Raw genomic sequence first — 21,937 nt, 5'->3', positions numbered from 1 at the left:
TGCGGCAAAGTGCCTGTGTTGGGAGGAAAGAAAGAGGAGCGGCATGGGCGTAAGGTGAAGAGGAATTAAGCGGGGAGAACAGGGTTGAGGCAAAAGGGCGTTTTCCCAGCTGCTAGAAGGAAGTGAGATGCTGGTAGAGGTGGTTTAACCATCTAAAAGGGAAATACTTTGGTTTTTGGGGGCTTACTTGCAGTGAGGGAGCGGGTAGGTGGTGTCGCGGCTGCAGCGCGGGAAGGATTTCGAGGTCAGTCGTGGCAGGGGGGGAATGTCCCGGTCAAGGCTCCTGGCGCTGGGATGTTTGAGAAACCACCGGGCGCAGGCAGGAGGTGAATCATCCCCTTCTTGTGCCAGCGCCTGGCGCAGGCTTGCCTGATCCTGGGTGGTATTTGCTTTATTTTGCTTTATTTTGCGCTTGGTCATGGCCCGCAGGGATGAGACATTTGCTGAGGGCTGAGCCCGGGCAGGAGGAGGAATGGGGAAAACTCTAAGCAGAACTGTGGGGTTTTTTTAAGTTTTCTTCTTAATTTTTGTGTTTTCTTTTGGCTGGAGGGTGTTGGAAAGGGATCAGTGTGGGGAAAAGCAGGAGAAACCCAAAGAGGGAGGTGCTGCTGTGCTGTGCTGGCTAAAACCAGGCACCCAGAGCCTGCAAAATGAGCTGGAAATGGCGCTTGTTGGTAGCTTTAGTGGGGCTGAGCCAGACTTTGAGCTGCGAGAGGCTGAATCCAACCATGCCCACCACGCTTCTTCCCAGTTTGCCCCCTCCAAGTAGGATCTAACCCCCAACAGTGCTGGGTCACCTACTGGGACCATCAGATTGTAGGGCAGCAAACAGGCCAAAAGCTTCCTCAAATAATTCCTGCAGGAAAACAGCCCTTTTGCTGCCGTACCCAAATCCTTTCCTCGCTTTTCTGAAGTTCTCCAACAGCTCTGGTGCTCCCGTGCTCTTTGCCGCGTGGTTGTGAGCGTCTCTGCTGCGCCAGGCGCGTGAGAGACCGGTGAGACTGGAAATAAAGGTTGGTGACGCTTCAGCACTGTAAACTCAAGCTGCCCGCGGTCACACACCAGTCCCCGGGTGCTAATAAAGTGAGCAGGGAAAACAGGAGGAAAAATGAAACGGAAAGGAAGCTGAGGTGGTAAGAAAGGCGTGAATCCAGCTGGTGCTCGCTTAGGGTCACCCAATCTGTTGGGTTTGTGGGCCAAATTGTCCCATGTGGGGTGGCAGGGATGAGAAACCTGTCTGCTTCTTTTCTTCTTCAAGGCAGAGTGCTCCGTGGCATGGCTAGCGCGCTTCGGGAGCTTCAGCACACAATACGGTGAAAACGCTGGTTTTTTCCTTTCTAAATGGGCAAAAAGAAGTGATATCTCTAAAGATAAAGAGCTGGGAGGCTCTTTCGCAGCTGTGTTTACAGGCAGCTATTTCTGCAGAACAGAGCGAGCCATAGATGTCAATTTGCTTTTCGGTGTGCATTTCCTTCCGTGCCAAGGGCTGTACCAGAAGTGCCACACGTGGGAGGTGGGCGATGGAACGGCGGCAGGCACCGACCCCCCCAAACCACGCGGATTTACTTGTGCCCTCAAAATTATTACAGCGAAGTCCTGAGGAGCTGGGGAGGGACCCGTCCTCCCAGCAGATGATGTGCTGCAGATAGGAGATATGATGGGAGCACAGACGCTCTCTGGGGTGGCTGGAGATCAATCAGTCCTTGGGCAAACCCCCCACCATGATAAAAGTTCCTACTTTATATTCCCGTTTTTGGGGAGTTGGGGAGTACTTGGCCCTTCTTGTGAAGTCATTCTCATTTCTCTCTTCAGTCTTTAGTTTTCCTGGTGAAGAACCAGCAGTTGGTCTGGTTGTAAAGGGAAAACTGGCTCAGAAAAAAATACCCAGAGCACCCTCTAAATATTTGTTCGTGGCTGCAGATCAAATAGTCCCCATTCAGGATTTCTTTGCAGCTGGTAAAGCTTGGTCGGGCTTTTTCCCCTAAAAAAAGCCAACCCTCATTTCCTATTTCACTCCATTTTCCACAAGCAGTTTGAGGCAGTTGTACGCTCACCTCATCCCAGGGATTTCCCTCACCCCAGCGCAGAAGAAAAAGCAGAGAAGGAGAAACGAACTAGCCTGCGAGTCATCTTCCCTCTGCTATAATAACTCCTAGCGCTGCGTAGGGCGCTGGTTTGGTTTGGCCGTACGCTGAAGATAGCACCTCAGTAAGCAAGAAACTATTCCAGTCGCAGGAGGTTTTCTTGCGAGCTCCCACGTGGGAGCGCGGGGTGAGCTGCGTCCTCCCGTGTCAGCGTGGGCGCCGTGGCCTCAACCTGACCTGCACACAGCACATCGTTTCGTAATTCGGAGTCTGGCTCAAAAGGGAAAAACATACTCACAAAGGCCCTTCTGCTATTTTTTGGCCACTGGGCGCTGTGCTGAGTTTCGCTCTGGCGAACGACACCGAGTCGAGATTCTCCCCCTACAACTTTGTATTTTAAAACTCAGAATGACTTTTCTGCATACAGAGACATGGATGGATGTGACTCGTGGGGTGAGTTTTCTTTAGTGCTCAAGACCTCTGTCTTCTGCCTACTTCTAGTTGTAGCACCAGTTACTTGCTAACTGCCTGAATGCACCACCAAGCGAGCTGTTTGCTTTAATAAAAGAAGCTTTTAAGAGTTTATTTGTGAGTGCTTTAAAGTATTATCTTCCCCCTACACTCGCAGCCGCCCAGGAGACGCAGCAGACAGGATGCAAACAAACTAGAGAAAGCTTTCCTAAAGCGGCTGGCGCACCTCAGGCTGGGTGACACGGGGTGACACAGGGTGACAATACCTGCTAAGGTGCTGGGAGCGTTTCCCTGTGACGTGCAGCATTCTTCATTTTCTCAGCGCTGGGGAGCATTCTCCATCAGAGCTCCAAAGACTGGATGGTCTTGCGTTGCTTATAGTCACATAATTATTACCTATGCATTACGATTTTTGGAAATGTTGACATACATCTATACGAAGAAATAATTGATGATGTTAGCTATAACTGTTCAGTTTCATACTTATAATGCATCTATTAATTGTTAAATATAAACTAAGCACTTTGCTTCTAAGCAATTTATGACTTAAACTTCTGTCGCCCTCTCGTGACGCAGAAGGATCGAAAACTTGAAACTCATTTTGCGGGTGGTCAGAAAGCATTTATCACCTCAGTTGGTTAGTGATGGATACGTCTTTTGTAACTTAATCACAGCATACATGAATTTAGCAGCTTCTCTTCACAGAGGTGGTGGCGCATGGGGGCGAGGAAGGTGCCTGTTGTCCCCAGAGAGCCTCTCATGCTGGTTCCATTGCCTGAGGTGGGGTCCCTCACAGCCGCCATGTCACCCTCACAGCCCTGTCACCCTCAGGGCTGCTGGCCCTCACAATGCCCCATGAGGGCCTGTGCGGCTGCCCCTGCCAGCCACCCCAGCAGCTTGGGATGGGGATGGGGGTAAGTTTTGGGAGGGGGAAAGCCCCTCCGCCATTGAGCCCACGGTGCTGTGAGGGCTCACCGCTCCCTCCCAGCCGAAGGCTGCTCCCTCCCAGCCGAGCGCTGCCGAAGTCTCTCCGGAATAAGCCGAAAGCGCCCGAAGCTGCGGCCCCGCCTCTCCCGAGAGGTTCCGAAGAGCCCCGAGCGCCTCCCTCTTGGGCGGGAATCCCTCCTCCGAGCCCGTCCGAAGCTTCCCGAATTCCCTCACGGCCTCGGTCTACGGAAAGAGCCGAAGTTTCCCGAGCGCGGGGGTCACGGGAGGTCCCGGGCTGAGCGCGGCGGTGGGGGGGGGGGGTAAACGGGAAGGAGAGCGCGTGCGCCTGCGAAGGTCTCCGGAAGAAGCCGAGGTTTCCCGAACGCCGCTCGCTAGCAAGCGGTTCCGGAAAGAGCCGAAGGTTGCCGAGCGCCGGTGGGCCGAGCGGCTCCGGAGCGGCCCGAAGGCGCCCGAGCGTCCGTCCTGCCGGACTGCTGGAGGCGGCCGCAGCGCCATGTTTGATGCTCCGCTACTTCAGTGAGGAAAATCCGCCGGCATCGCCCGAGAGCCGCCACCGCGAAGGGCTCCGCTGCCCCCGGGGAGGGGGACCGAGACCCCCCGCCGCCGGCGGCTCATGAGCAGCGCGGCCTGAGCCGCCTCCCCCCCTCCCCTCCCCGCCGGCCCCCTCTCCCGTCCCCTCCCCGCGCCGAGCCCTCCGGGAGGCGCGTTGTCACGGAGACCGGCGCCGGTGCCGGCCCGCCGCGCTGCCCCGGCCGCCGCACCGGCCCCCGGCCCGCTCCCCGGCTCCCCCCCGGCCCCGGCCCCGCTCCCCGCCGGGGGGTGGTGGCTGCGCTTGGCGATGAGTTTACCGCAGAAGGCGGCTTTGAAACCCGGCGCGGCGGCGGCGGCGGGGACCGGCCCCGGGAGCGGGGCGGCGGCGGCAGCGGCGGCTGGGCCGCCTCCCCCCCCGGCTCCCCCTCACCCGGCGGCGGCGCCGGCGCCTCACCCCACGATCAGGGCCTTGCCGCCCCAGCCGCCCCAGCAGTATCCTTTGCCCCGGGGGTTGGGGGGCGACACAGCGAGAGGGGCCCTGGGGGGGTGAGAGGCCGCGGGGGCCCCTCAGCCCCGCGGGGGGTGGGGAGTGGCGGTTGGGGACTCTCCGGTTTGTGTGTGTGTGAGTGAGACCCCCCCCAAAGAGGGGTCTGCACCTGCTGGGGTGGTGTGGGGAAAGGGGCTGCCCCCCCATAATGGGCCGGTTTGTGGGTTCACCCCCTTCCCCTGGGGAAGCCAGAGGGTCCCCCAGCCCCTTTCCCCCCCGCCCTGAGCAGCAGTGACCCCCAAGGGTAAACTTTTAATTATAAATCGCTCTTCAGTTTTGCCTCTCCTCCTGCCCAGGTAAGTCCTTTAGTTTTGTTATTTATCCACGTGAATTGAAACCCAGGTTTTTCCAGCTGGGGCCGATTTTTATGCCATTTATTTATTTGATTTGATTTTTTTTTTCTTACTTGGCCGGTGGAAATAAATCTCGGGTGGAATGTCACGCCGAGCAGCTTTCCCCGCCAGGCCACGCGCGATGGGGAGGACAAGGCTCCCACTCACACAAAAAAATACATGATCCCACCGCCAAAACGGCCCCGGCTACAAAGAGAGGCCGGCGGTTGCTGCGAATGTTTTTTAAAGGTCTTGGGTTCTCTGCTGCCACTAGGCCTGAGTCGGGAGGTAAATACTGCAGGGATCAGCAGGAAAGTGGGGTGGCCTGGATGAGGTTTTGTTGCCATCATCCCCTGGCAAACTGGCTTTTTGCTCCCTGCTGAAGTTTTCAGTGCGGGGGGGAGCGTGAAGTGAAAAAACCACACTCAAGTGAAATATCGCGACCGCGTTGTCCGGGAACGGTGCGGCGTGCCGGGCAGGGACAGCCCGGAGCGTGTTTTGCTGTTGGTCGGTGGCCGTGACTTTGGTTTTGGTGTGGAAGTGCAGGGTGGTTATTTTGCTGAGGGCTGTTGGAGCTGTGCGGTGCTGTCTGTGCTCTTCAAGAAGTGTATTCCCTGTGTATGAGCATTTTAGTGCTCTCACTTTCATTTTTGAGGTGGGAAAACCGAGCCCTTTTATAATCAGTTTGGGTCCATTGTTTTCTTGAGCTTCCGGCAAGAATCGTTCTTGCCGCGACCACAAATACGTTGCTTAAATCATGAGACTGTTGACGTTACAGATTTGTTTGGGTCAAGTGAGAAAACCTCTGAAGATTTCAGAGAGTGCTGTGGAGGGACGGACTCTCTCTGCTGGGTGTTTTTGGCGAGCTTGTGCTGTTCTGTAATTCCAGTGTGTTCTTTATTTAGGAAAAAAAGTGCAAAGGTGCTGTCATGACTAAGTCAGCGGGGCGATGGTCAGTAAAACTGTTGCTCAGGGGAAATTTGGCTTAGTTTTGAGCAATGTGCTGAGTGTTATGGTGGGAACGCCGGACAGAGTTGATGCTCAGCTGAGCTTTCCAGCAAGGTGCTGGTTTGTCTGGGAAGAGCCTTTTTGAACGGAAAACATGATGCTTGACAGCTGGAGAGCTGGAGTTTGCCTGGCTCTGGGATCAGGAGCGTGCTGGGCTTTCCAAAGCACTTGATTTTCAAGTAATGATTAAAAGCACCGTGGAGCGACTTGAGCGGCTTCTTTGGCGTCGTCAAGGGTGAGCATGGGGTTGGTTTGCAAGAGCGGCTTGTGTTGCAGCTGAGGCAGGAGGACGCTGTTGCTTTGGGTGAGTGTTGTCACGAAACGCCTTGCCACACGTGAGGGGTGAAACTTGGGCTTACCTCTGAGCCCAGCCTAAGAATAAGAAGCCTCGGAAGGACCAGATGAGACCCTAAAGGAGCCGCAGATGGTGTGACAGCGTGTCCCACCGTGGGGACACAACTGGACGCCCAGAGAAGTCTAGAGGAACGGAGAAGCATTAGGTAGATATGAGTTGACATTATAAAAGTGGGCAGGTTAAAATGATAAAGTCTTAATTTTTATGAGTAGCCGTGCCTGTTTGAAAACACACTGTGTTTGACCTTAACTTTTAAACTACTTATCTGCCCTTATAATATCTACAAACGCCGTGTTCTTGATACCTTTTGGGTGATCTGCGTTGGGGTGTCCTGCCTGTGTTTTCCCTCCGCCGCAACCCGCGTGTGCTCTGGGTATAAACAAAAGCTGTTACCTTTTCCAGGCGCTGCTGAAAAGTGAGACTTGGGGAGCAGAGTTCACCTGTGATTTACTGGAGTGCACTGGGTCACCTGAGTTCAGCCTTATTTTTAGCTCTGTTTGGTTTCTTTTTTTTAATGTTTTATCTGTTTTGATACGACTGTTGAGCCAGCGTTACCCTACAGCAGATAGAGTTGCAGGTTTTTTTGGAGCGAGGAAAACACCGCGAAGTCTCCCTCGCACAGCAAGGGTTTATTATTATGTGGAGGATTATTATATGTTAATAGGTAGGTTGAGGCTCTGACGTGGACTTTTCAAACTCAAGCAGTTTCTGCATGGTGAACTTTGTGTCTTTGGAAATACGTGTGGTTATTAGTACTTAATACATCATGAAATTAAATGGTTATCTGTATAACTTGAAAAAAGAAAGAATTGGGTGAGAGAGAACTAACTGTACAGGAAAAAGAGCTTGTGCATTTGTAGAAAGATATTAGCAAAGAAAATATAGAGGGAAGAAGGGATTTTAAAAATGTATTTTTTGAAGGAAAGCAAAGCTAGAAGTGATGGACATGAACAGAAAGGTTTAAATGGGAGTTTCATTCTGTTACGTGCTGGATAGGGAGTTATTGGAGCTGCTGTAAGACGAGACAGCTTTGAGAAAGTTCCTTGACACGGTGGCTTCAGGAAGTATGATTTTCTCTGTAAAAGTAAGTTGGGAAAAGTTTGTGGCTCTGGTGAGTATTCAGTCAGACCGGATTTCAGGCAGAAACTGTGGTCAGAAGTTGTCAGGATGGACAAATGCTCTGATTTGATTGCAACTCTTATTTGGGGAGGAGGGACAAGGGAGGGATGGCACACAAAGGGGTATTATCCAAAATGAATCCCCATCTGCTCACCTTTGCTTTGGCTTTCAGAGCGAGGAACGAGTTCCAGGTGAAGGCGGTTGCTCTGTAGCAAGAATTCTTCCATGAAAATATAAAACACTGAAGGAACGCTCTGGGCCACAAGCTTACGGTAGAACTTTGTGCTTTTAAATCGATGGCACTTCTGACGTGTGTTAAACTACGCCGTACTTCTGTACTCTCCCTCCCTTAAATGTATTTGATATGTGTTACATTAAGCTGCTCTTTAAAAAGTCCCCGTGCTGTGAAGAAATTTTGTGGATCAATATTATTAGGATACCGGTTCCTTCACAGCCCCAGCCCCAAACTTTGCATGGGGATGGACAAACCAACAGATTGCAGTTGAACTCGGGTGATGTTGTGTGTCTGCTGGCTCGTCAGGGTTAGTTTAACGCTGCACCTCGGAGCCAGATTTGAGCCTTCTTGGGCTCGGGGCTGGTGGCAGTAGGGTTTAGTTTTCTTTTCCAAGCTTCCTTGCCTTTGGAGGGAGTTCAGCTTCTTGACGGGCTCTGTGCAGGCCCCAGTAAACTTGACCTTAATGCATCCCCATAGCTATTTCACGGTGGGATTGGGCATCTCTGGACATGGATGTGTTCCAGGTTATTGCAGCAGGGCAATCGTGGCAGGTTCAGGATGGCTTTTAACAAACGGGTCATTTAAAATCTTTCTTTTCTTCTCACTCTTTAATTCCGTTTCTGAGAAGCAGAGAGGAAGGATCAGCATTTGGGGGGATTTCTGTGTGAAGTTCATCACCGCTATGCGGAGCAACTTGAGTTTTGCTGGTGTTTCTCTTATAATTGAGCTTTAGTTTTTCCTGAGTTGCTTTAGCTAACTGTGCTAAAGTCCCTTTCAGAAAGCGACGTGCTGGTTCCTGCTCTGTTTTGGGGAATCTTCTGGATGCAAGTGGCTTCCCAAAAACCCAGGAGATCAGCAAGAAATCCAACATTGCTTTCAGGAATGAAGTTGGAGTGAGGTTCTGACAGTGCTTACCCGGCGTTCAGATGCGTTGGAGTTTGCTTGCGCTGGTAATCTAGTGAAATTAAGACCGTTGAGGAGGATTTGGGTGCGTGAGGGTTTCCTGGCTTCTCTTAGTGAGTAAAGAGTTGCGCTGGAGGGGAAAGAGCCCAAGGATTTCTCCGAGGAGAGCATCAGGGTGTCTGTTGCTGCGATACCCTCTGGGAGTTGGGCCCGACGCCGTCTTCCCTTCGTACTTCCATTACGAGTGGCTTTTCTTCCAGAATACGTGATGCAGCATCTTTGGAGATGAGGACCCAGGGATGAGGAGCCCATAAAAGTTAGTTTGAAGAGGTGATGGTGGCTTTTGTGTCAAGCTATTCCTCCCTGCGACTCAAGGGCATCAGCTCCGGCTTGCGTGCGGCTTTGGCGTTGAGCTAAAGCTGAAACGAGAGTGTTCTGGAAGTCATCTCCCAGATGCCGGTTAGTTGAGAGGTGTTTCCGTGTTAGAAGTGTCTGGAGTGGTGGATCGTACATCTTGGGAGAGAAGGTTTGGAAATGCGGAGGCTTTCCTGCTGCGCCGTGGTTAGTGGCTCTTCTGCAGGGGAGGAACAGGCACGGGTTAGTGAGTGGATTGCCAAAATATCATTAATAAAAGTACTTTTAGACCTCTCTGCCATCTCTCCCGTTGATGTTCTCCAGCCTTGGCACATCTCAGCATTCTTTCAAGCAGAAATAGCTTTAATTTATTTAATGACAAAAGCTAATCATGTTATAGCGCAGATATGTCACTTTACCAGCTTTGGGAGATTTCTGTGGTGAAATGTCCTGGGGAAAACCATTCTTACAAAAAATGTGATTTCAGATAGCTTATTATCTTCTCAAACTTGAGGACATGATTTGATGTGTTCTCTGGCAGAAGTCTGCGGGAAAAGGTTACTTCAGCCATTGAAATGTATATACATTTAATGCACAGTACTGATGTTTGAACACTGTGTTTTTATCTATGGTAAGAAGTTGATGAGAGAGTAATAGGAGACAAAACAAATCACTTCCCTTGTAGATGTTGGGACGTGGAAGGATTTTAATCTGTGCGTATTTGTCCATCATCTAAGGCCGAAAGGCTTGTTCATGGCGTTAGCAAATGGTGGGACACGTGGAGCTGGTGCGGTCGCTCCGTTTTTGTTTGGTGGTAAGAGCGAGCAGTGAAATTCTCTTTTTAGAAGGCGGAGGTAACCTATATTTTCCTTTTCTCCCTAATCCAGCCATTTCAGGGCTAGTCAACTGTCAAGTTTAGTTGTGTGTAAATCCGCTAATATGATTAGAGTTGCTGAAATTTTTACTCTGGGGAATTACAGATGAGTAGTATCACTATTTTACAGGCATTTCTTTAGTAGGAAACTTTATCTGTGACTTGAATATCTCTGTTAGCAGTTGCAAAAGCTTTTCTGAAGTGAATGGGGAAGAGAAGAGTGGGTTTTGTTACCGGGCACGAAGATGCGGGTGGAGGATTCGTGTGCCCCGTGGTCTGGAGGAACCAGGGGAATTAGTTGGGAAGGTAGTTGATGTGGCTCCTCGCAGTGCTAGGTTTTACACTCGGTGGTAATTCCAAGGACCTCTCCTATGTACAGCTTTGCTTTCCAAACTGCGGCCTTGGTTTTGCCTCCCAAATAGGAAACGATGATGTGGAACAGCTGGAAGAAGAAAATAGAATGGCTTCCTAAAAAAGAAAAGGATCAGAGGAAGGAGAGCAAAACAAGCTTTGAGGCTAGTGAAATTTTCTCCTACATGTTCTTCTTCTGTTTTATGATACACGTTTGGAAGATGGCCCGGAACGCGCGCTCTTTTCCTGGTGGCACACTGTTGCTGATGGGACTTGAGTCAAATTGCTGCTGGGCATGTAACTAGGTTAATGGGACAGCGTGGTTTTTCCTTTCCTGAAAGGGAAATTACGTGCTCCCTATTTTGATTGTACCTTAAGAGTTGTTTTTACCTTTGGTTGCTGTCTAGTCATCTGAGGTGGAGAGGAAAGGACAAGTTTCCCCACACTGAGATAATTTCTGCGACCAAAAATAACGCGTTTCCGCTGTTGGTTGTAGCACTTTGCGTGTCCTTTATCTGGATGAGAGTTAAAATATTTCTAGAGCTTTAAATCTGCCTGAAGAAAAGCAAAGTGGCCTCTAAAATGTGCGTTTTGTAAGGAAAACGTCTCCAGTTTTCGACCGATACCAGCAGCGTTCTCCAAATCCGTCGGTGAAGTGTCGATATGGGTCAGGACTTGTCGAGGTGCTCGGAGCAGCTGCTCCTTTCCAAGTGGTTGAACTCGACTCCCGTGCTCTGGAGCAGGAGTATCTGCATGGAAATAACGCTGTAAAAGTCACAAACATAAAGAGCATCCCCGCGTTTACCAGGGGAGCGGACTTGACGTGGTATAATAAATATATCCACGGTGTGGTAGGGAAAGAAATTCGCTGCCCATCTTTGAGTTTGCTCTTGATTCTGTATAAACACCGAGCAAGGGAGAGTTAACGCAGTTCAAGATCTTAAATAACGCAGATTTTTCCTAGGTTTGGAAAGCTTTTGGGAGGTGGAAGCTCATAAACATCGCACTGATTTTCTCTTCGGGGTTGCCAGATGATGCTTGTGTGTTTGTGTTTGGGTTTGATTTACATGTGAGAGTGAGTGAGTTACTGAATTACTAAGAGCAGCCTGATTTAAATGTCTGTGTTGCTGGCGGCATTTGAAAATCCATTGGAACTAATGCTGTGGTGGTCTGAAAATGAGGTTTTATGCATGATTAAGAAGTCGTAGAAGTTATTATTGTGCCTTGAAACCGGCATTTTTCTGGGCTTATTTTGTTCTTTCGCCGAAAAGCAAATACGACACGAGTCTTTGGTCTTTTCAGACTAAGCAGGAGACTCTTGCTATGAGCATCCAGGGGAAGGCTTTGTAGTGATAGTACTCACAGCTTTGGTTTTTTAGTTGAAAGGCTTCTGACACCCTGAAGAAAGGACATATCTATTAAAAATAATATCTATACATTCTGACTGAGTGCCGAGACCTGATCCTTCTGTCTTTGGACGGCCATGGGATCTACAGAACCATCAAGTCTAATGTGAAATTATAAGCGGAATCTGGTCTGCAAACTTTCTGGAAGTCTCAAGGTCTTGTTTGTGGTGATATACAGGGCGCTTTAGGCACCAGATGCTTCATTTTGCAGCATTCGGCTCTATATCTATATTATATTTGAAAGCAAATTTGTCAATGTGCATATCTGAGGGTTGATAATCTTTACCCCTTTTTTCAAGAACTGAAATCAGAAAGCATTTCAAGCGTGTTTGCTGTGACTTTTAATGTGAAATTCACGGTGCATCTCAAGCTCTGGAGGCTGGGAAGGGATTTCAGCAGCGGGTGATTCATGCCCCGTTTTAGCATCTTTTGGACGTGCTGTTTCTTGGGCTGGTGAGACATCAGAGTTCAACTCGCTGGAGGATATAGAGTTAGAATATAAAGTTTGTGGCAGTGCTCACACATATAAATACCAGTTCTCGGACGGTCTCTCTTCAAATACTTTCCTGGGCTCTGCGTTTTGTATTCTAGACTTGCGAAATGCAAATAATTCAGCTGTCAACCTGTCTGCGTGACTGGGGTTTTCTGTTTTCCTTCCTTGTGCTTAAAAGTAGTTTTCAAAGCGCTTTTTCTTCAAAAGAAAAAAGAACATCGAATTTTTGTTGATATGCAAATAGCACAAAGTGTAATTCTTCCACGAGCTTAAGCCGTTCAGCTTAATTGTATTGATTACATTTCCAAACCAGATTTTTAAATTTAGAGCAGTTTGTAAGGAACATTTTTTTGGCGTGTATTTAAATATTTGGTTCTGGGGTTGTGCGCTAAGTTTGACTTCAAATTCTTCCCATTTTACCCCCAAAAAACCTTACTGTTGTTGCTCCATCTGTGGCACCGGTACCTGGAATAGCTGAACAATTGTTACCGACGCTTGGCACCGGCCCCATCGCTGCTCGCCGGAGCCAAAGCACACTTGATCCGCTCAGCCTGACATTAAGATCATTAAGTAAATGAATGAATTGTACTGTCACCAAATTCCCACTTGGGCAGCCAAAGAACATGTGGATTTTATAGCCAGGACCTCTGTCCAGAATGTCTTATTGAATGGCCTGGATGTCAGGGGTGGGAACAGTCAGCGAAAAGCTTTCTAGTAAAACGTGTGTCTTAATGAGAATTACGGTGTGGGGTTGTGTAAGAGACTGAATTACTCAACATCTGCTCATCCGAGATGAGAGTTAATCAACCTGTGAAGGGCGTGTAGAGAGAAACCCAAGCACGGCAATAAGAAAAGGTGAGAATCGAAGAGGGGAGGAGAGAGATTTCTGCATTGGCAGCTCAGGTCTGTCTTGCTATTTAAAAAGAATTTGTTGGGGAAAGAATCCAGCCATGGGGTTTGAGGTCTCGCTGCTTGAGCGAAAATGCTTAAAGATGGCTCGGGGTTTGGAAGATCTTGGAGAAATCCACTGAACTTCCACCTCTGGGAGGAGAAGGTTGAAGATACTTTCTCAAAGAAGGGGAGTTGACTCGTCAGGCTTGGTTCGTCTTTTCTTGTGATCTGGGTCCATCCTCGTTTTTATTACGTTGCGCTGAAGATGCTGGTGTTATTTATGAATATGGCTTGTGAAGGATCCGTAGAATCCACACTTTGCTGCAGGTGGGTCAGAAGTGTCTCTGAATCCCGAAGGACAAACTGGACGTGTGTTTTGACCAGACGAAGTATCGAATCGCGGATCTGTGGACGGTGGGTGCTGCAGCCCCGAATATCGAAGATGCTCTGCGCTAGAGATGACTTGAAACGTTTGATTCAGTCCGTTCCTGTTGTGAAGTGCAGCAAAACATCAGCGTTTAAGACTATGTTCAGTGCTTTAAACCTGGAGCAAATCCTTTTCGCTTCCTCCCATCCTCATGCCTTAGTGTTTGTCTTGGTTATGGTTAATTTGATAAAAGGCACTAAAACAGCATTGGGAACCAACACTGTCCTTGGTGGTTCCTTATTCATGTTTTAACACTCGCTCATTGCCATGGGGATGATGAAAACCAAGTGGTTGGGTCACGTTTGTAGCTGCTGCAGTTCATGATCTTTGAAGACCTGTTAGGAATACACTGATATTGCAGTTTCCCTGTGGTCTGAAATCAGCAAAACTGGGGTTTTGTGCAAGCGGAAGGCAGGGACAGGTCCTGAAATTCTCATTTCTTTCGCATCCGGGACAGCACATCACGTACATCTCCACTGATTCCTGCTTGTGTCTTGGTTCAGCCGGGTGGAATTTCTGCAGAGGCCGCTTTGTGCAATAAAGGGTGCTTGGAAATCTTCTTCCATCACCACGTTGGCAGATGCAGCCGTCCCCGTTTTACCTCTGGGTTTGTGGCGCCGCTTTAACCTAATGTAGGTAAACCCAGCATTTCTTTAGATGAGAAATGCTCTGAGACTCATTTACCGCTATTCATTAGGCTCAGTTGGGATAAATATGTTGTTGCTATTGCTTTTTCTACAAACAGAGGTGTGTGTCAAGTATGTGATGGGGGAGCCCTGGTGAGGAAGAATTGAACATGTAGAGGGTTGGACCAAGGGGTCCAGAGCTCCCATCCAACCTCTATATGTCTATGAACTATATTTTTTTTGCAGCGTTGTGCTGCCTGCTTTCTCAGCATTTAATTTTGTGTCGCATGGCATTTTGAACTCCGGAGAAGTCATTAAGCTCCGCGTGTCGCGAGAGGGTGCGTACTGTTTCATTTCATTGTGATAAACCGCTGAAATAAAGATGATGGGGAGGGAAATCACGAGGCGTTTCAAAACTGGGAGTTGAAATGAGCATTAACGCTCTCGAGAAGCGAACTTCTAGAATTCATTGCTTGGCTGATGGAAGGACCATCCGTCCGGGTGACAACGCTGCTGTCACCGCGACGCTTCCTGACAGATTGATGAGCAGAACATGACACTTTCCCATGAAGTCCCAGCATGAAGTATTAGAGACGCGGTAGGAAACGGAGCCGAGAGAATGAGACAGTAAACTACGAGACTGCTTGATATTCATGCTTATCATACAGATAGAAATGCTGGCTTGGAAATATGTGGTTGGTGCTGTAGGGCCCCGAACCTGCAGTGTCTGTCCCTATAGAGAAGGGCATGCGTGGGTTGTAGCCTTGTAAGCTATAGGAGCCTTTTAGTGGTTTTAGGGTACAAAGTTGGAGGTGAGTGGGTTGGGGGAGCTCTGTGTCAATGGCGTACATAGGAGGAGAAAAATAAGCAAGCTGGTTTTTAGTACATTGCAGAAATTCAGAATCTTGGGTGAAAATTGCTGCGAATTAGTGCCGTAGTACATGTGTCTGTATTGGGAACTCTTTTTTCCAGTCTTGTAACAACATGCCTCCTGATGCAGATAATTGCCGGTGCTAAAGGGAAGCTGGAGATGTAAGGTTTGATTATCGTGGAAGGAAGGTGGAGTGTGGTACCCACAGGCTGGGAGCTGGGAAAGGCTGAGCAGGAGCTTGGTCACCGGCCCTGCGATGAGGTGGGTTTGTGTTCCTCCCGGTGGCTTTTGACTTTATCTGCTTGGACTTTGACGTTCTGCGCTGGTTATGTGTTTGTAGGTATTTCTGATTTCACTTTTTGACTTCCGCCCCCGAGAAAAAAAAGAAGTGGCAAAGATTATCAACCCTTGGGTATCTCCCTGCTGAATTCCCTTTTGAATATAATATAGATATTGAGTCTGATTCATCAGCCGAACACTGCAAAACAAAGTGTCCAGTGCCTAAAGCGCCCTGTACATCACCACAAACAAGAATTCCAGACTTCCAGAAAGTTTGCAGACCAGATTTCGCTTGTAATTTCACATCGGACTTGATGGTTCTGTAGATCCCGTGGCTGTCCAAGGACAGAAGGTCTTGCCACTCAATGGGAATGCATATATGTATATATAAACAAATTACTATGTGCATTGAATAACTATTCTGAAGGGGGGGAAAAAACCCAACCAACCAAGCAAATCCCCCCCCAAAACCCAACACAAAGCAAACAATCACAATGCTTCCTCACCGGGGAGGTTTTAGGGAGCACGGGGACGGCTCCGCACCTCGTCCCCGGACCCCGACGCCTGTTTATCAGGTGAGCTCCGAGCAGCACATGGACGGCGGCTGCTCAGTGCGGAGCCGCTCGCTGCTATCGGGCCAGAAACTGCTGTTTCAGCTCCTAATCAGGGGATTCAGCTGCTAAATTGGGGGATATTTGTTTGCTTTGAAGCGTGGTTTCGTTTGGGTGAGATACCATGTGGTTTGGATATTGTGGTGTGAATTGTTTTAAGCTCGATGATTGAAGTACAGAAGTATTTAACAATAAATACTCTATCAGCAGTTGTGTGTGAAAGGTGGAGACGGCTTTAGCTCTGCTGTCTTGTGTGTGGCTTTTTATTAAAAAGACTCCTTTTTCTGCCAGATTAGATGTGTTGCAACCAAAGGGCTGAAGAACCGTACCTGTGAGTTTTGGAAGAGACCAAAAGCCAAAGTAACTCCAGAAAGGAGCGGGCTGGTATTTGGTTTGGGATCAAACCCTTGTTCTCCCGATTGCTCCTGCGTGCTCTCTGTCAAACTGGTTTCCTTACAGCCTCGCTTTGTCTATTTTTACAGCATTTACCAAGCCATTTCTTAGTCTTGTACAGCAGCCACTCAGTATAAGGCTACTATTATAACTTTTCTTTCCCCTTCAAAATCAAAATGTGATAAAACAAAGTCCAGCGATTGTCCCAAGTTCTGGCTCTGACATTTCCTCACATCAGACTTGTCTGTGTTCCCCCAGCTCTTCCCTGGCTGCTGCTTGGGACTTCTGCGGATGTTTCTCTTTGAATGCTTATCTCCTATTAAAAATTCCTGCTTTTCTCCCCCCTTTTCATCTTAGTTTCTCGCAGTGCTAACATCTTCCCTTTCCCTGGCGATGGGCGCAATTAGTTTGCTTGGTGGCCTCGCTTGATAAAGCAACCCAGAAACTTCTCCCAGCCCATCTCTTCTTCTCCCAACCCTTCCATTCACTTGGTTTTTAATGGTTTCAAGCATTCCCAAAACAGCTGTGGGGAATGGGCCGGGTTTTGAGCCAAGGGGGTGTGGTGGTGTTATCAGCTGGGGCAGAAATGTCTTCAGCAAAGAGCAGCTGGAGCGTGTTTTTGGCAGCATGTCTGGCTCACCCTCTGGAGGAGGTTTGCAGAGTTCCTCTAACTCAGCTCTCTTAGGACCTGGAATATTATTTCCCTGCTGAACTATTTCTTACATAAAAATATTTAACACTCACCAAATGCATGGTAGCCAGAGGCTGGGCTAGGAGTTTGTTGAGGAAAGCGATGTTAAGACATCTCTCGCTTTCAGGTAATGGATTTTTTGCCTTCTCTTGGAGTTAATTGCAAAAATAAATGCGGTTTAGAGTATCCAAAGGACTTTTTTCTTGCAGCACCACGCTGAGAAATGCCGTGTTCAAGATGCTCTTCCCTCTGAGCTTGGTTCAGTTTTAGATGCTGAAGGGCGTTTTGAGGCTTTGGTTTAACTTTTACATCGTGTTTATATGAAGTAGACAAAAAATCCGGTGCTTTGCCAAGTGTTTTCTGAAAGAACAGGCTTTGTGCATAATTATTTTCATGTTCTACCTGCTCCTTGGTGTGTTAAAGCTGTAGAAAAATCTCTTCTACCCTGAGAAAAGGCTTTGGGAGATCAGCCTTCAAGTAGTCGCTTGAGGTGGGTTGATTAAGACATACACTCCATGTTGGATTTAATCAAGATTTGAATAATGGAGTTAGAATTGACTGTCACTCCTGCAATCCAGTTCTCTTTAGGTCGGGATCACTATGTGCCGCTCCCCAGGTTGTCTGTACCATTGCAGACACATCAATCGCTGTTCAACGGGGCGGATCTTCTCCGGTTTCGTACTTGCTGCTTCATCCCGTTAACACATCCCCTATTAATGCGTCGTGCCAAGACTTGGCAGGTTGGAGGAAAGGAATTCCAGCGCTGCCACCCAAAATACAGCTCAGAAATGTAAATAGCACCATGGTGGTGGTGTTGATGGTGGCATTTCGATCCTTGCAGATTCAAGAAATACTTGGAGTTGTGTTGGGAAGGAACGTGATGAGTCACCGAACACTTAAATCACCTTTTAGCTCTTGAATGTCTTAGAGGAAAAAGACACAGGAATACCTTCAAGATGTGGGTAAGATGTCCCTAAGAAGGTGCTTTAGTTATTGCAGTGTCACAAAGTCCTTTGCGCTCAAAGGTTTAACGACGATGTGCCGCAAGTCCCGAGATTTGCTCCTGTGCTCAAAGCAGGGGAAGCGTCTTGGCCAAATCGTGTGTTGTAGCTGATTTCTATCCTCAGCTCAGGAAAACAGTGGGTTTTATCTGAATTAAAGCCCAGACCATAGCAGAAAGGGTATATGGGCACAGCCAGGGCTGTTTGCCCTTCACTCCTGTTCGGGAAAAGCCGGATTACAGAGGGACCAAGTGCAGGGAAGTGGGGTCGCTCACTGGGAGGTGAGTGAATCTGGGTTGCTTTTAGGAGCTTGTTGCTTTGCTGACATGCCCTGACTCTGCAGAGAGAACCGGAGCCACCTCATTCTAAATTCCCCTTTAGAACAGGGAAATTGCAACAAAACGGTCTTTCCAGGGCCTGAAAAGCGATTGCCCAAAAAGGCAAAATCAGCTGTATATATATGTCACTGACTCCACAATATTGCAATTTTTTTTTGTGTCCGGTAATAATCTCAACTTCCCCTTAGAAACTTTTGGTGTCAATATGGGCCAGAGCTTGCATGGAGCTCATCTCCCGGGGTTTAAACAAGTTGTTGTTTGACGTTTTGGCGCATTGTTCCCAGGCAGGGTTGTCTTTGAGGCCGAGGTGACCGCTCGGAGGTTTTGGTTTTGGTTTCTGGGCTGTTACGTCGCTGTAACCGCAGCGTAGGAACCGGCGCTGGTGGGAAGTTGAGAGACTCAAACAGCACGTGTTTCAGGGTTCAGATGATTAAACAGACCAGAGAGCAGTTTCTCATCTTCCCCGGCCGTGGGAACAGGGTTTGTATGGTTTCCATGGGCTTTTCACGGGACAGGACGAGATTTCAACATCAGAGCAGCTGTGACTGCAGTGAAATCAGTGAACTGGTGATACTCTATATACCCAAGTTGTACCTTGTCCCCTTTGCAGTTTATGGCTCAGTAAAAGCGATGAACAGCAAAACCTTTGCCGACAGTACTTTGGCTTACGCATCTTTTGATCGTGTTGCTTGTCCCTTCAAACCTATTTATGTGCTGGGCTGTTCATACTGAAAATATAAGGGAGCCCAGTATGGACTAAAATCTACCTGGTCCATGGCAGCTCCGCTTGGGGCTCTTTGACTGGCCTTAATAAACTTAATGAGCTGCTTTGTCTGGCTTTTCTTAGCTCTTAATATTCAGGTGTGAGCAGCATCGCAGAGCTCGCATGTCCCATGTAAACGCATATGTAAGGACGTTTTTCTTTTCTCAGTCGTTTTATTGAGTAACTTGTATTATGGATTGTTTGATTTCGAAGCGCTGGCATTTCATAATTGCATCTCAAGATGCGCCTTTATCTTTGATCAGCCCTTCTGGACTGTACAAAGCAGAATGAAGCAGAACAAATACTTACATCTCGATTTACCTGCAAACAGAGTGTACTTTCATGTTATTGATGTTCTCCTGTCTGCGGTGTCACCATTAAAACTTTGGAGTATTAAGTTGCTGCTGCGTTCAGGAATAGAAATAAATACAACTTACCCTACTGCGCTTTGTTCTTAATCATCACCATTAACTTATAGTTAGGAAAGTGAAAGAGAATTTCCGATTAATATCCCATCTCTTTATAATGCCAGAGCTGCCAGTTGAAGCCCAAGTTATTGCCGATCAGAAATAGGTGTTTTATGGCCTGGGTTTCTTTGTTTCTTCTCCATTTCCATGTTTCTTTAGGCTTTGGTTTCAAACTTGCGTATCGCAATTCCCACCGGGTAACTTTCCTCTTGTTCTTTCTGCTGTTTTTGTTCATTGTGGGCATTTCACTCATCAGACAGTTGGACCTTGAGAGCATTAACACCCCGGCATTAACAAAAAGAGACACAATACTGTAAAATCGCCCTTCTGCAGCGCCCACAGGTACTTGACTGTTCAGAGCACGAGGGGTGTTTGCTTTTTAAGCTGCTCTTCCCCGCTCGCCATCGCTGTTCCCACCTGCGAAGAAACAAAGGAGGCAAGAACGGTTCCTGCGGGTTCCGATGCCCTTTGTGCGGGTTCCAGTGCCCTTTGTGCGGGTTCCGATGCCCTTTGTGCGTGTCGGCCCCGTCCGTCCCGCTGCCTTCCCCTGGGAGATGCGCGGGATGCCGGCACAACCGCATCTTTTGGTTTGGTTTTTGCACAGCTGGCTATTTTTAATGAGACCTTCCACCATTTTCCACCCAAGCAACACATCAGCACTTCTAACAAGATCTTTATCTTAACGGTTCAGAACAGGGGTCCTTTTTGTATTGGAAAACCTGAAAAGGAAACAGCATCCTGGGTGAACTGTGGCTTTGTGCATACTTATGTAATGGGCTATCAATCAAATTTAATTAAAACCGTGGTTACGCTCAAGTTTTACCCCTTTTAGTTGGGCTACGACACAGGGGGGGAAAAGTTTTTATCTTTACAAGCTGTTCTTGCAGTTATTGCTGTGATTGCAATTAAGAAGCCCTCATTTTTAAGGCAGATAAATTAGTTTGCTTCTTTTTAGCAAAGAACTTTCTTGCCCCTTGGCCAACTCCAGAAATAGCTGCGGAGTCGCTGAAAGCGAAGCGTTTAAACGCGGCAGGATGGGTTAGTGTGCTTGGTGGTGCAAAAAGATGGGATTTTACCGGCTTTGTTGTGTGATTATTAAACGAAGGTGGATCCTACGTGCTCAGGTTCCTATGAGCACGTCTGTCTGTCCTGCGTGTGAAGTATCCGTGATCTTCCTCTTCTATGGTAGGTTCATTTGGCGATTGCTGTGCTATGGTGAGACGAGTTAAAGGGGTGGAAATACGCATTTTGGGTTGTTTATCTTGCTTCAGTGTTTCCTTTGTATGATTATACGTGAGGCTCTTTGCCGCCACTCTGCCAGCAGTGAAGTCTTTTCTCTGCGCTGGTCGGGAGTTCCGAAACAGGAGAGTTCAAACCTCGCTCCTTGGCTCCAGCGTGTAATGAGATCCCAGTTTGGGACACATCCCTGCGTTTGCTGGAGGATTTTTGTTCTTGGGATGCGCATTTTGCAAGAAGATCCATGACGGCCGTGTCTTAAACCCCATGGAGAGTCCGGCCTCGTGGACACGTGCAACCGTGCTGCTGGTGCTTGTGGTTATGTGGCTGACGCTTGTGCGTACCCGTATTGCAACATCTGGGAGCAGAAACAGCGCTCTGTGTTTCAAATTGGTTGTCCTGTGTGTCTATGTTAACTGGGACCCCATTATCAACTGGGACCCCCCTTTGATGTTTTCTCGGTATTTTGGTTCCACTGAGCCACACTGAGTTTTGGTGGTAACCCTAAGCAAACAAGGCAAGGTGCGTTGGTTTTATTTGGTGAAATCAATAGTAAATGTATTTTCTCTTGACCTATGAGAGGCTTGGATGCTTTGTAGCGCGACGGGTAATTCTTTGGAAACAAGGAGCAAGTCTAAATGTAAAGGACCCGGAGAAGGAACACAAACATTTCCTCAGTACCAGGAGCGGAACAATAGCTCATTGTCGGGAGGGGGGGATCGCAGAAAAGCAAGTGGGGGTTTATTTTCTATAGCTGGCTATTTCTCCTGCCGTCGGGGGCTCGTTGAGAACTCCATGTCCCGTTCCCGGGCCGCGTGTCCCTCGGTTGGGGCAGGTTGTGCAGAGCAGAGCGCGGCCGCTCTGTCGGCATTTGTTCGGGGACAATGCCGGGGTGACGGGCTCCGTGTTCACGCAGGGTCCCCCCTCTTGGCAGCCGAGGAGACGTCCCCTAAAGAGACAGGACTCTTCTTCCTCCCACCATCACTCTCTTTCTGCGATATATCGGGCTGCTGAATAGGCTGGCATTGACCAGGAGGACAAAGGCGGCTTTCAGGCTCGAGCTTTAGCCACAGCCAGTGTGCTCTGGGCTTTTGTTAATACTTTGAGTCCCCCCCTTTCTCTCTCAGCAGCCCTTATTCTCATTGTTCATACATTTCGGGAGCAGCGCTGATGCTTCGGAATTAATTCTGTTCGCAGGAAAAGTTGCAAAAAGCCGCGGAGAGAACGCGTTGTCTCTTGGATCCTCGTTTCACGGGGAAAAGCGGATGGTGGAAACGGATCCCGCAAACCCACGCGTGAGCGGAACGTGGCCGCGCAGCCTTGGCACCCGTG

General features: G+C 48.5%; 1 protein-coding gene across 7 annotated transcripts in view; it reads left to right on the top strand.

Moving 5' to 3' along the window:
* The first annotated feature begins 3,925 nt into the window (after positions 1-3,925).
* EIF4G3 (eukaryotic translation initiation factor 4 gamma 3) overlaps positions 3,926-21,937 on the top strand; it is a 132,040-nt gene continuing 114,028 nt past the window's right edge. For 5 of the 7 annotated variants that reach the window (XM_080358645.1, XM_080358640.1, XM_080358641.1 and 2 more), the window contains exon 1: positions 3,926-4,526. In XM_080358645.1, coding sequence (XP_080214771.1) covers positions 4,342-4,526 — 185 coding nt within the window. In that variant the 5' untranslated portion in view covers positions 3,926-4,341. Of the gene's footprint in view, positions 4,527-16,756; positions 16,928-17,685; positions 17,763-21,937 lie in introns of those variants that run through there. The other 2 variants (XM_080358643.1, XM_080358642.1) reach the window with 2 other exon arrangements.

The sequence above is a fragment of the Nesoenas mayeri genome (assembly GCF_963082525.1).
Source record: "Nesoenas mayeri genome assembly, chromosome: 24".
NCBI classification, from domain to species: Eukaryota; Metazoa; Chordata; class Aves; order Columbiformes; family Columbidae; genus Nesoenas; species Nesoenas mayeri.
Note: the sequence above shows the minus strand (reverse complement) of the source record. Positions and strands in the feature narration are given on the sequence as shown.